Here is a 12,679-nt window from a genome sequence, read left to right as displayed (position 1 = left end):
GAACACACTACCTATGGACATTAGGGAAGCTAGATCTCTTAATATTTTCAGAAATAAGCTAAAAACATACCTCTTCACCATAGCCTTCTAATACACCCCGCTGTTGATTGTACTGTCGCACTATTTTACTCTGGCCATTCTATTGCATAATTTTACTATCTATTCTACTATTCTATTATTGCACTATATTATTGGTGTGCAAACCAGTCAACTTACAAAAAAGAGCCTGTTGGAGGATTTCAACAAGATAAATGCGACAACATTGCAAAATATTTCACTATAATATTTCAAAGTGAAGTAAAAAATATTATAATAATTATTTGATCATGTTAAATAAGTGTGACTGACTGACGACTGTGACTGTAGCAACACTGACACTCACAGCACACAGCAGGCGCAGCAGGCGTCGGTGTAACTTGTTTGACAAAAGACACTCATTAGCGCCACTCGACTCCTATACAACCAAATACAAATAAGTGTATGCTATTCATTCAGTTGTCTGTGTCAATGCCTGTCAATAGGTAGTAAGTATTCATTCAGTTTCTCATAGAAAAATGTCAGACTCTAGTTGAGCCCCCGATCGACGATATCCATTGAGTTCATTGTGTGTGTCTGTGTGCGGGGGGGGGGGGGGCGTGAACCGACTCATTGCCAGACGTGAGCGATTCGACTCACGCTCACGGCAATGAATCGGCTCTTATGAACGAGTCGCTCATGACCGACCCATCACTACAGAGCACAGCACAGGAGCTCCGTGGGGCTAACGTTACCCCTCATTGTGTCTATTCTACTAGCATTAACGTTACTCATACAAACAGAGTAAACACAGTTTTCAACCAATCAATCAATAACAACATTAACGAGACCCTCGTTGTGTCTATTCTGCTAACGCTAACGTTACCTCTCATTGTGTCTATTCTACAAGCGTTAACGTTAGCTAGGCTGTCTATGCTAACGTTAACGAGCATTAGGCTAACAAGCTGTAACGTTACCAGTCGCGTCTATTTGCTAACGTTAGCATTAGGTAATAACCGGTTTAAAATGGATGGTGATTACCTCACGTTGTGTCTATTCTACTAGCATTAACGTTACTCATACAAACAATCAATAGCGAGTTATATTGATCACGCTATGTACGATAGCCATGCTAAAACGCTAGCACAACATTAGCACCTAACCTAACAACAAGCCTTAACAAGTCAGCGATCTTTTTGCGAGACTAAACTCTCCGCTCGGTGGCAAATTGTGTTGATGTCGGTTTTGTTTAATCAATAAATGAGGCAGAATACACAGTGACCGTATCCTTTGTTTATTGCACTTGTGCCTGCTGCAAACATAATGATTATGAAATCCTAGAGACGCGTCTCTATTCAGTGGTCTGCAGTGTTTCACGTGACTTTTCTGGTACCCAAAAAGTACCTGATAATCACAACAATACTTCCGGTCCGGTCAGTGGGCTTCAAAATAAAAGTCTTAAACACCGGAAAAGACGGAGCGTGGGCTTCAAAATAAAAGTTTTGGGAAATAAATTTCTCAAAAAAAAATTCTCTAACCGGTCGCAATAATATCGCTTATCGCGATATTTTCGGGGGCAATTAATCGCCCAGCAAAATGCGTTATCGTGGCAGGCCTACCCACCATGGTAAATTGTCACCCAACCAGGTAAATACTTAGATTGAGATGTACTGTGTGGACATTCCAGATTTTACGTCATGATGACGTCATTCAAGTCTTGAATGAATTGGGAAATATATAGGATTAGATTAGATATACTGTAGATCTCAAACAAAGCTAGCTGCCATGCGTTTCTCTTTGAAAGACAGACTCAAGACTTACTGATGGAGTCAATGCTGGCCACAATGGTGATGACAGAGCGGTTGTAGTCATAGTCATTGAAGATGTTTAGCACTGTGGTCCCGTCTCGTCTCCCACCTGACATTGACATAATAGATTGTAGAAAGGAAAATATTGTCATCTTTTATTTAAACCTTTTTAATTGTGAAGGACTTATGAATTGAGACAATCCTCCACTAAGAAATAGCTTGTATATTTATTCCCACTCTTCAGCCTCCCTAAGTGTACTCCATATATCCCTAAACACCTCTAGACTGTCATCATTACCTTGTACCAATAGCCCTTCATTATGCTGTGATGCCTTACCTGCCTTTTGAATATCTCCAACTGCAATTCATGAATAAATTGTGCTTTAAAAATTTACCTTTTTCCCAAAAGAATAATCATATTTACAAAAGTAAGGTTATATTCCCTTAAATCACCCAACAATACAGTCTGTATATCAATATAACGAAAGGTTATCCTATAACCTAGTTATATGAATACTGGCTGAGCGTCTCGCTCTTCGCCATAATGAGATATCTCTTACTGTATCTCCAGCACCTACTGTGTTCATGAACAAAAAAAAAGTTTCCATCATAGAAACCCCAACCAAGGGACCTCAGGGCGCTAAGAGCGAGACGCTCAGCCAGTATTCATATAAGTAGGTTATAGGATAACCTTTCGTTATATAGCATTACTGGCCTCGCGTCTCGCTCTTCGCCATAATGAGATATGGGGCAGAGCAGACGCGTGGCCCGACAAGTGTACCCCCTGAGCCCTACTACCAGGGGGGAGGGGAGTCCCGTCCACTCGCCCGTCCTAGTGAAGGGGGGGGCGGCAGTCAACTCCACCAAAGAGCGAAAAAAGAGGGAACCAGAGACCCCTAAAAACGCACAGCACAGGCGGGACCATGTGGCACACACCCACACACACCGAGAGGCGGGACGCAGGGGAGGTCTCAGATCTCAGAACCGCCTGGGAGACAGGTTTTACCTCATGGACATGACTGGGGGTTCTAACAAAAAGACCCGGGGAGGACCAGGAGGCCGCAGCACAGATGTCCTCCACCGAGGCCCCCCCTAACAAGGGAGTGGGCCTGTCCAGCCAACGTGTAGCAAAGGGCAATGCCCTCGCACAACCAATGTGACAGGCGCTGCTTGGACAGTGCCTTACCAGCGCGAGGGCCACCGTAACAAACAAAAAGTTGATCGGTAGCCCTGAGATCCCGAGTCCGACTGAGGTAAACCCCCAAAGCACGGACAGGACACGACAGATGAAGGCTCGCCTCTAACCCACTAGCGTGAGGAGGCGGACGAAACGCCTGAATCACAATATCCCTGGAGCGAAAAGAGCTCCGGATATTCTTTGGCACGAAGACTGGATTAGGCCTCAGAGTCGCAACGCTATTGGCACGAATAGACAAGCACTCAGGCCGCACCGAGAGAGCACACAGCTCACCCACACGCTTAGCGGAGGTGATGGCCAGTAGGAACACAGTCTTGAAGACAGCTGCTCCAACGACGCCTGCTCAAGAGGCTCAAACGGGGCCTCAGACAACCGGCCGAGGACCAGTTGGAGGTCCCACTCGGAGACAGAGAATGTTCCACCGGCTTGAGACGTCGAGCGCCAAGCAGGAACGTCCCACGAGAGGGTGGCTGAACAACGTTCCGCCCCCACACTCGACCATACGCCACTCCCCAGCGTAAGCCGTGGTAGAGGACGGAGCGCGTGTGTACCGGATAGCGTTAACCACAGAATAGTCAAGACGCATCCCCACCAGATTCACACTGTCAGCAGCCAAGCCTAGAGGCTGCCCCAGAACAGGAAGGCAGAACAGAGTTCTGCGTGCCTGAGAGAGGGCCCGCGGTGACCACGGAACAGGCCACGGCGTGGCCACACAGAGCTGAATCAGGGCCAGGGACCACACAGCTGAGCTGCGGCCCGGCACGACCAGGACAAAGTCCCGCGCTCCCGACGTACCGGCCCCAACAGCTGAGCTATCAGGTGTAAGGGGGGGAAAGCGTACAGAACCCCGGACGGCCACGGAATCGGTCCCAGACCTGCCCGACTATGTCTGGACGTAATCCCCACTCGTCAGGGTGAGGACCGCCCTGCGACATCACACCTGCACCCACATTCACCCTGCCGGGGATGTGGAGAGCCCTCAGGCAGAGCAGATGGAGAACGCCCATAGCCAGAGCCCGACCGCCACCCGGTGCAGACGGGGGGAGCGCACTCCACCCTGTCTGACAATATACGACGCTGATGTCGTGTTATCCGTCCTGACCAAAATATGCTTGTCCACCACAAGGTGGTCGAGCCGTTTGAGGACCAGAAGGACCGCCTACATTGAATGTAGCGCAGACCGGGCAGCATGGCAGCTGCCCCCTACTGCGTTGGTCCGACACGTCGCCCCCCCATCCCATGAGGGAGGCGTCTGTGAAGACCGTGACGTGTGACAGCCTGCTGCCCAAGGGGACCCCGCAGGTGAGGGCACCGGGCCCTCCCCAGAAGACGAGGTCCCCCAGTACTGACATGGGAACCTTCAGCCGCTTCCATATGTCTCAAACCGGGTCCATTTCCATACTGGAAAAAACTACCTCTGCATCCTCCCCATGAAGAGGAGGCCAAGAGGGACCCCAGCAGCAGGCGCATCACGGACAACGCCGTAACCGTCCCAGGACGGAACCTCCCGAGCGCGCCGAGAACCCAATCACTCGCCGCCGCTCCGAGAGTGATGCCCATATAGACCTTGAGCTTAGAAAAAGCCCAAGTACTCCACCCGTTGACTGGGAAGAGGAGAACTCTACTTCCAGTCTACAGCTAAACCCAGGCTGGTGAGACACCACCTGCCTGGTATGAGACCTGGCGATCTACCCTGACCGGCCAAGGAACAGAACGTCGTCCAGGGCAGAATACACTTCGTAACCCCCGACGACACAGAGGCCCCAGTGCGGTCTACACGCACTTGGTGAAGATGCGGGGAGCCAGAGAATAGCCGAACGGCAGCCTCTGGTACTCATACGCTAAACCCTGCAAAGGAAGAGTAGGTAAGCCCTAGGATGGAAGATCGGGATGCGAATACGCATCCTACAGGTCTATGGAGGAGAACCAGGCCCCCACCTGCCAGCGTTCAACAGGTGGGAGACGGTCAAAATGCTGAACCTTCCATGGGACAGGTCCAGTATGGGTCTGACCCCCCCCCCCCCCCCCCCCCCCCCAATTTCTCGGGCACCAGAGAATACCGGGAGGAAACGCCATGCATCGCGTCCTCCTTTGGGACCACGACGATGGCTTGCTTCACCCACAGAGATTGGATCTCGTCGGCCAGAGCTGTCACTGCTGGTGACCCCGACAATAGGGTCTGTACCAAACCTGAAAACGGGTGGGGTTGTGTAAACACAAGTCCCCGCCTCAGCGTTCTCTCCATCCACCTCGACATATGGCACTGCTGTAGCCATATGTGATGATAATCCCAAGCGCACCCGCCGCCACTTGGCGCTGGTCCACCAGAAACCGTAGATAGGCGGCCCAGTCCCACCCGCTGTGCGGTGCCAACCCTGGACTCGCCAACCGCGCGAGCAGGGCATCTCATGGAGCTGGGATACCGCACCCCGACACTACCAACGAGGCAATCGCACCCAAGGGGGGACCCCGACAGAAAGGGCCGGTTTGATACGGGGGAAGCTGACATCACACTGCCCGATAGGGTGGGTTCCTACACACCGTAGCCCTGCAGTGATATTACTACCACCCAAATCACACGCGCCTGCCAGACCACCGCCGGTCTTCCGGCCGTGGGAGGCACTAACGTGATACCCGGCCTGGCAAAGGCGAGGTCGGTGGAACCCGCGCTGTGCCTCAAGAGGCCTCGAGCCCCCTTGCTGACAACCAGTTGACAGACGTAACACCAGGCTCACCAAACACAGACGCAGAACGTGTGGCGTGGGAGCCGCTTGACAGCACAACATTCTCACGGACAGACCCAGGCCTAGCCAGCAACTGGGTGTCAGCCCCTGTCCCCATCAGAAGCGAAACGTGGGGCCGCTTGCGCTTCATTGAAGGCACGCGGCCCGCAGCCAAAGGAAACAAATCAGAGCCCTTATCCCGCTGGTGTTGGGGGGGGGGGGGGGGGGAGTGACCGGAGAGCGAGCTAGACACAGCTAGACGGCGACAGTTTTTTAGGGCGTGCTCATCTAATGTAGCAGATCCCTTGGCCGCCAAGGCTATCGCCCTTGCGATCACCTGTTTTCTTTGTGTCCAGGGTGTGTGAATACTTTAACCAAGGGACCTCAGGGCGCTAAGAGCGAGACGCTCAGCCAGTATTCATATAAGTAGGTTATAGGATAACCTTTCGTTATATAGCATTACTGGCCTCGCGTCTCGCTCTTCGCCATAATGAGATATGGGGCAGAGCAGACGCGTGGCCCGACAAGTGTACCCCCTGAGCCCTACTACCAGGGGGGAGGGGAGTCCCGTCCACTCGCCCGTCCTAGTGAAGGGGGGGGCGGCAGTCAACTCCACCAAAGAGCGAAAAAAGAGGGAACCAGAGACCCCTAAAAACGCACAGCACAGGCGGGACCATGTGGCACACACCCACACACACCGAGAGGCGGGACGCAGGGGAGGTCTCAGATCTCAGAACCGCCTGGGAGACAGGTTTTACCTCATGGACATGACTGGGGGTTCTAACAAAAAGACCCGGGGAGGACCAGGAGGCCGCAGCACAGATGTCCTCCACCGAGGCCCCCCCTAACAAGGGAGTGGGCCTGTCCAGCCAACGTGTAGCAAAGGGCAATGCCCTCGCACAACCAATGTGACAGGCGCTGCTTGGACAGTGCCTTACCAGCGCGAGGGCCACCGTAACAAACAAAAAGTTGATCGGTAGCCCTGAGATCCCGAGTCCGACTGAGGTAAACCCCCAAAGCACGGACAGGACACGACAGATGAAGGCTCGCCTCTAACCCACTAGCGTGAGGAGGCGGACGAAACGCCTGAATCACAATATCCCTGGAGCGAAAAGAGCTCCGGATATTCTTTGGCACGAAGACTGGATTAGGCCTCAGAGTCGCAACGCTATTGGCACGAATAGACAAGCACTCAGGCCGCACCGAGAGAGCACACAGCTCACCCACACGCTTAGCGGAGGTGATGGCCAGTAGGAACACAGTCTTGAAGACAGCTGCTCCAACGACGCCTGCTCAAGAGGCTCAAACGGGGCCTCAGACAACCGGCCGAGGACCAGTTGGAGGTCCCACTCGGAGACAGAGAATGTTCCACCGGCTTGAGACGTCGAGCGCCAAGCAGGAACGTCCCACGAGAGGGTGGCTGAACAACGTTCCGCCCCCACACTCGACCATACGCCACTCCCCAGCGTAAGCCGTGGTAGAGGACGGAGCGCGTGTGTACCGGATAGCGTTAACCACAGAATAGTCAAGACGCATCCCCACCAGATTCACACTGTCAGCAGCCAAGCCTAGAGGCTGCCCCAGAACAGGAAGGCAGAACAGAGTTCTGCGTGCCTGAGAGAGGGCCCGCGGTGACCACGGAACAGGCCACGGCGTGGCCACACAGAGCTGAATCAGGGCCAGGGACCACACAGCTGAGCTGCGGCCCGGCACGACCAGGACAAAGTCCCGCGCTCCCGACGTACCGGCCCCAACAGCTGAGCTATCAGGTGTAAGGGGGGGAAAGCGTACAGAACCCCGGACGGCCACGGAATCGGTCCCAGACCTGCCCGACTATGTCTGGACGTAATCCCCACTCGTCAGGGTGAGGACCGCCCTGCGACATCACACCTGCACCCACATTCACCCTGCCGGGGATGTGGAGAGCCCTCAGGCAGAGCAGATGGAGAACGCCCATAGCCAGAGCCCGACCGCCACCCGGTGCAGACGGGGGGAGCGCACTCCACCCTGTCTGACAATATACGACGCTGATGTCGTGTTATCCGTCCTGACCAAAATATGCTTGTCCACCACAAGGTGGTCGAGCCGTTTGAGGACCAGAAGGACCGCCTACATTGAATGTAGCGCAGACCGGGCAGCATGGCAGCTGCCCCCTACTGCGTTGGTCCGACACGTCGCCCCCCCATCCCATGAGGGAGGCGTCTGTGAAGACCGTGACGTGTGACAGCCTGCTGCCCAAGGGGACCCCGCAGGTGAGGGCACCGGGCCCTCCCCAGAAGACGAGGTCCCCCAGTACTGACATGGGAACCTTCAGCCGCTTCCATATGTCTCAAACCGGGTCCATTTCCATACTGGAAAAAACTACCTCTGCATCCTCCCCATGAAGAGGAGGCCAAGAGGGACCCCAGCAGCAGGCGCATCACGGACAACGCCGTAACCGTCCCAGGACGGAACCTCCCGAGCGCGCCGAGAACCCAATCACTCGCCGCCGCTCCGAGAGTGATGCCCATATAGACCTTGAGCTTAGAAAAAGCCCAAGTACTCCACCCGTTGACTGGGAAGAGGAGAACTCTACTTCCAGTCTACAGCTAAACCCAGGCTGGTGAGACACCACCTGCCTGGTATGAGACCTGGCGATCTACCCTGACCGGCCAAGGAACAGAACGTCGTCCAGGGCAGAATACACTTCGTAACCCCCGACGACACAGAGGCCCCAGTGCGGTCTACACGCACTTGGTGAAGATGCGGGGAGCCAGAGAATAGCCGAACGGCAGCCTCTGGTACTCATACGCTAAACCCTGCAAAGGAAGAGTAGGTAAGCCCTAGGATGGAAGATCGGGATGCGAATACGCATCCTACAGGTCTATGGAGGAGAACCAGGCCCCCACCTGCCAGCGTTCAACAGGTGGGAGACGGTCAAAATGCTGAACCTTCCATGGGACAGGTCCAGTATGGGTCTGACCCCCCCCCCCCCCCCCCCCCCCCCAATTTCTCGGGCACCAGAGAATACCGGGAGGAAACGCCATGCATCGCGTCCTCCTTTGGGACCACGACGATGGCTTGCTTCACCCACAGAGATTGGATCTCGTCGGCCAGAGCTGTCACTGCTGGTGACCCCGACAATAGGGTCTGTACCAAACCTGAAAACGGGTGGGGTTGTGTAAACACAAGTCCCCGCCTCAGCGTTCTCTCCATCCACCTCGACATATGGCACTGCTGTAGCCATATGTGATGATAATCCCAAGCGCACCCGCCGCCACTTGGCGCTGGTCCACCAGAAACCGTAGATAGGCGGCCCAGTCCCACCCGCTGTGCGGTGCCAACCCTGGACTCGCCAACCGCGCGAGCAGGGCATCTCATGGAGCTGGGATACCGCACCCCGACACTACCAACGAGGCAATCGCACCCAAGGGGGGACCCCGACAGAAAGGGCCGGTTTGATACGGGGAAGCTGACATCACACTGCCCGATAGGGTGGGTTCCTACACACCGTAGCCCTGCAGTGATATTACTACCACCCAAATCACACGCGCCTGCCAGACCACCGCCGGTCTTCCGGCCGTGGGAGGCACTAACGTGATACCCGGCCTGGCAAAGGCGAGGTCGGTGGAACCCGCGCTGTGCCTCAAGAGGCCTCGAGCCCCCTTGCTGACAACCAGTTGACAGACGTAACACCAGGCTCACCAAACACAGACGCAGAACGTGTGGCGTGGGAGCCGCTTGACAGCACAACATTCTCACGGACAGACCCAGGCCTAGCCAGCAACTGGGTGTCAGCCCCTGTCCCCATCAGAAGCGAAACGTGGGGCCGCTTGCGCTTCATTGAAGGCACGCGGCCCGCAGCCAAAGGAAACAAATCAGAGCCCTTATCCCGCTGGTGTTGGGGGGGGGGGGGGGGGGGGGGGAGTGACCGGAGAGCGAGCTAGACACAGCTAGACGGCGACAGTTTTTTAGGGCGTGCTCATCTAATGTAGCAGATCCCTTGGCCGCCAAGGCTATCGCCCTTGCGATCTGTTTTCTTTGTGTCCAGGGTGTGTGAATACTTTACCCAAGGCAGTTGTCCTTCCGCGTTCGGTTTGCGCGCCCTGATTGGCCTCTCAGCGCCCAATCGCGTTAGCCCTACTATCGCCTAACTACTCGCTCAATATACTACTATCACTCAAGCGCCGTGCATCAGCTTTCAGTTAACGTCGTATTGTTTTCGCCTCTATTTTTTTTTTTATCCACTTTTTCTCCCATTTTTTCTATATTTTCTCCCATCCCAATTTCGTATCATCCAATTCAACCCTCCCCTGTCACTGACGCTGTTTCTTGCCTCCCACAAGCCGGCTGCAATGTGGACTAAGTCATACATAGCACAAGTCCCCTCCGGTACTTGAGGTAACAGCAGTCGCATCTTTTCACCTGCACAGCTCGATCTCTCAGTGGCGAGGAGTAACGCGTGGGAGGCTCACGCTGCCCCCGACACTTCCTGATTCTACTGCGCAGGCGCACCAACCGACCTGTAGGAGTCGCTGTCCACAACGCCCGATCCCCACCCATCAGTTTCCCACCCCCTAATACGGCCAATGTGTATTAGTACGGACGACCAGCTAAACTGAAAGCAAATGTGGAGCGCTGGGCTCGAACTGACGAGCCCAGCGTCTCCAGCATTTCGTGGCCAGCGCCTTGCCCACTACGCCACGTAGCCGCCCGTTTTCACCTCTCTATTAACGTAACGCGCTATTCATATCAATCGACATCACGGCAATATAAATAACGTATTGTTTTCATCTCTCACATCAATATAAATAACGTATTGTTTTCATCTCTCCATTAACGTAACGCACTATTCATATCAATCGACATCACATCAACCCAGCCTCCTCCAATGTACAGTTTCTACGTCAAATGTATATACACTCTTTTTCTGGACACTTTTTGTATCACAAACAGTACTGTATTTGCAAATCTGGTACGTCATAAATGTATAGATGTAGCAGTACTGTCTATCTGTATGTTGTGTGTCATATATGTTATGATGAATTGAAAATGGGGGAGCCTGATGTAAACAAGACGAAAGTCTTTCTCTGGTCTGCATCCCCTTAGCTATTGAGTTAGTATATTGTGAGACTCTTCGGCGGTAGCGAGTTAGGCGATAGTTAGTTGAGTGATAGTTAGTTTTAGTATATGATGCCAGGCGGTAGCGAGTTGAGTGATAGTGAGTTGAGTGATAGTTAGTTTTAGTATATGATGCACGGCGGTAGCGAGTTGAGTGATAGTGAGTTGAGTGATAGTTAGTTTTAGTATATGATGCACGGCGGAGGCGAAAACAATACGAGGAAGTTGAGTGATAGTTAGTTTTAGTATATGATGCACGGCGGAGGGGAAAACAATACGAGGAAATGGGGCTGTGGAACTGAAGTGATAGTAGTATAGCGATTGGGCGCCGAGAGGCCAATCAGGGCGCGCAAACCGAACACGGAAGGACAACTGCCTTGGGTAAAGTATTCACGCGTCCAGGGTACCTCAGGCGGGGAAAACATGGCCGCTGGTTGAGGGCCTCGCCACAGCCGCTGGCGAGGCCGCGCCCTCACCTCTGGCTGCGCGGTGTGAGGCGGTGTGGGGCCTAGGTCAAATACCGCCCGCGCTCCTGCGGAAAAACCAAAGTCCCTCTGCGGAGAGGGGAGCCCTGAGGAGGGAAAAAACGTCTCACCCCCTCAAGGGGAGACTGATCCAACCAAGATGTCTGTAAACAAGCGTTGACAGCATCCTAGCCCTCCCTGCGGTTATAGCTTGCGGCTAGGTCAAAGCTAATAACGTCAAAACCTTGCGCGATGTTTCGACGTCGGCTGGCCCTAAGGCCCCGCCACCCGACACCATTTTTGACAGAAAAAACAGCAATTCGAACAATGTTACTAGTCACTGCTAATTCTATACCGTGGCGGTATAGGCTTAACAGCCCACCAGCCACCTGCCGAGCCGACTCGCCTCATGGCGTCGGCCGGGCGGGACACCGTTCCAACATGACTGATGCCACCTGCTTCACAAGCACGGAGCACCAGTGGTGGCTGCAACAAAAAACGACTACTAGTGAAAGCACTGCCTCACTAGTAGGAATGCAGCAACCTCCACTGTGGTGTGCACCCATGAAGGGGTAAATGAATAAATGAACGTAAACTCCACTAACACACTGCAGAATAGGCTAGCCCATACACACAATGTTAAGGGGATGCAGACCAGAGAAACACCAGTCCCGCACACAATTCATAGATTCACAAAAAGCACACCAGCCCTAGGCCTCAGCCCATCCACCCATGAAATGGTAAACAAGCCCCCGTCAAAACTCCCAACAGTAGACACCGATTGACCGTCAGCATGAATGGTTAAGAGGAGGGAAGACCTTTTAAAAAGACAGCCCTCGGCGGGTAACAAGAAACGGAGACCCAGCATTGTAGCATTAGCATTAGCCGTGCGCACTAGGATAGCTGGGAAAACACCCAAAACAGAGTCATGACGACCATGTTTTCTCAAATATCCTGCCCCTCGCGCCAATACACAACTCGGCTGTCTCACGGGACAACGAGCAGTATCACAAATGCTAGCATTAATGCCTGGCAGCGCAGGCCCTACCTGTGCGCGACCTAGCCCGACAGCTAGCCGCCGTGCGACGTCCCTCGGTCCGCTGTCACGAGACGAGGAAACCCAGGACAGGCCCGATGCGCTGTTGGATGTGCCGAGAAGATTCCAGGGGCTGGTGAATCTCCGGCGAAAACCCAACATTGTTCAATTTCTCTCTGCATTTCATAACAACTAGTTCATGGAGTGCACTGCAGCGTCCATGATGGAAACAAAAAAAGAGGAAGGGGGAGTGTGACCATATCCGGCGTCTTATAGGAGGATGCTGGGGCGGGGCCTGGTCAGGTGCATGGGTGCATTTGTTTTGTTCATGAGCA

The 12,679-nt window shown here is 53.7% G+C and overlaps 1 protein-coding gene across 2 annotated transcripts in view; it reads right to left on the bottom strand.

The window, feature by feature from the left end:
* Positions 1 to 12,679, bottom strand: part of ftcdnl1 (formiminotransferase cyclodeaminase N-terminal like 1) — a 34,537-nt gene that overhangs the window by 17,771 nt on the left and 4,087 nt on the right. For both annotated transcript variants that reach the window (XM_084309459.1, XM_084309460.1), the window contains exon 3: positions 1,837 to 1,932. In XM_084309459.1, the coding sequence (XP_084165585.1) occupies positions 1,837 to 1,932 (96 nt within the window). The remainder of the gene's footprint in view (positions 1 to 1,836; positions 1,933 to 12,679) is intronic.

This window comes from Notolepis coatsorum, assembly GCF_963971535.1.
Source record: "Notolepis coatsorum genome assembly, chromosome: 3".
Lineage (NCBI taxonomy): Eukaryota > Metazoa > Chordata > Actinopteri > Aulopiformes > Paralepididae > Notolepis > Notolepis coatsorum.
This window is presented reverse-complemented; position numbering and strand designations above follow the sequence as displayed.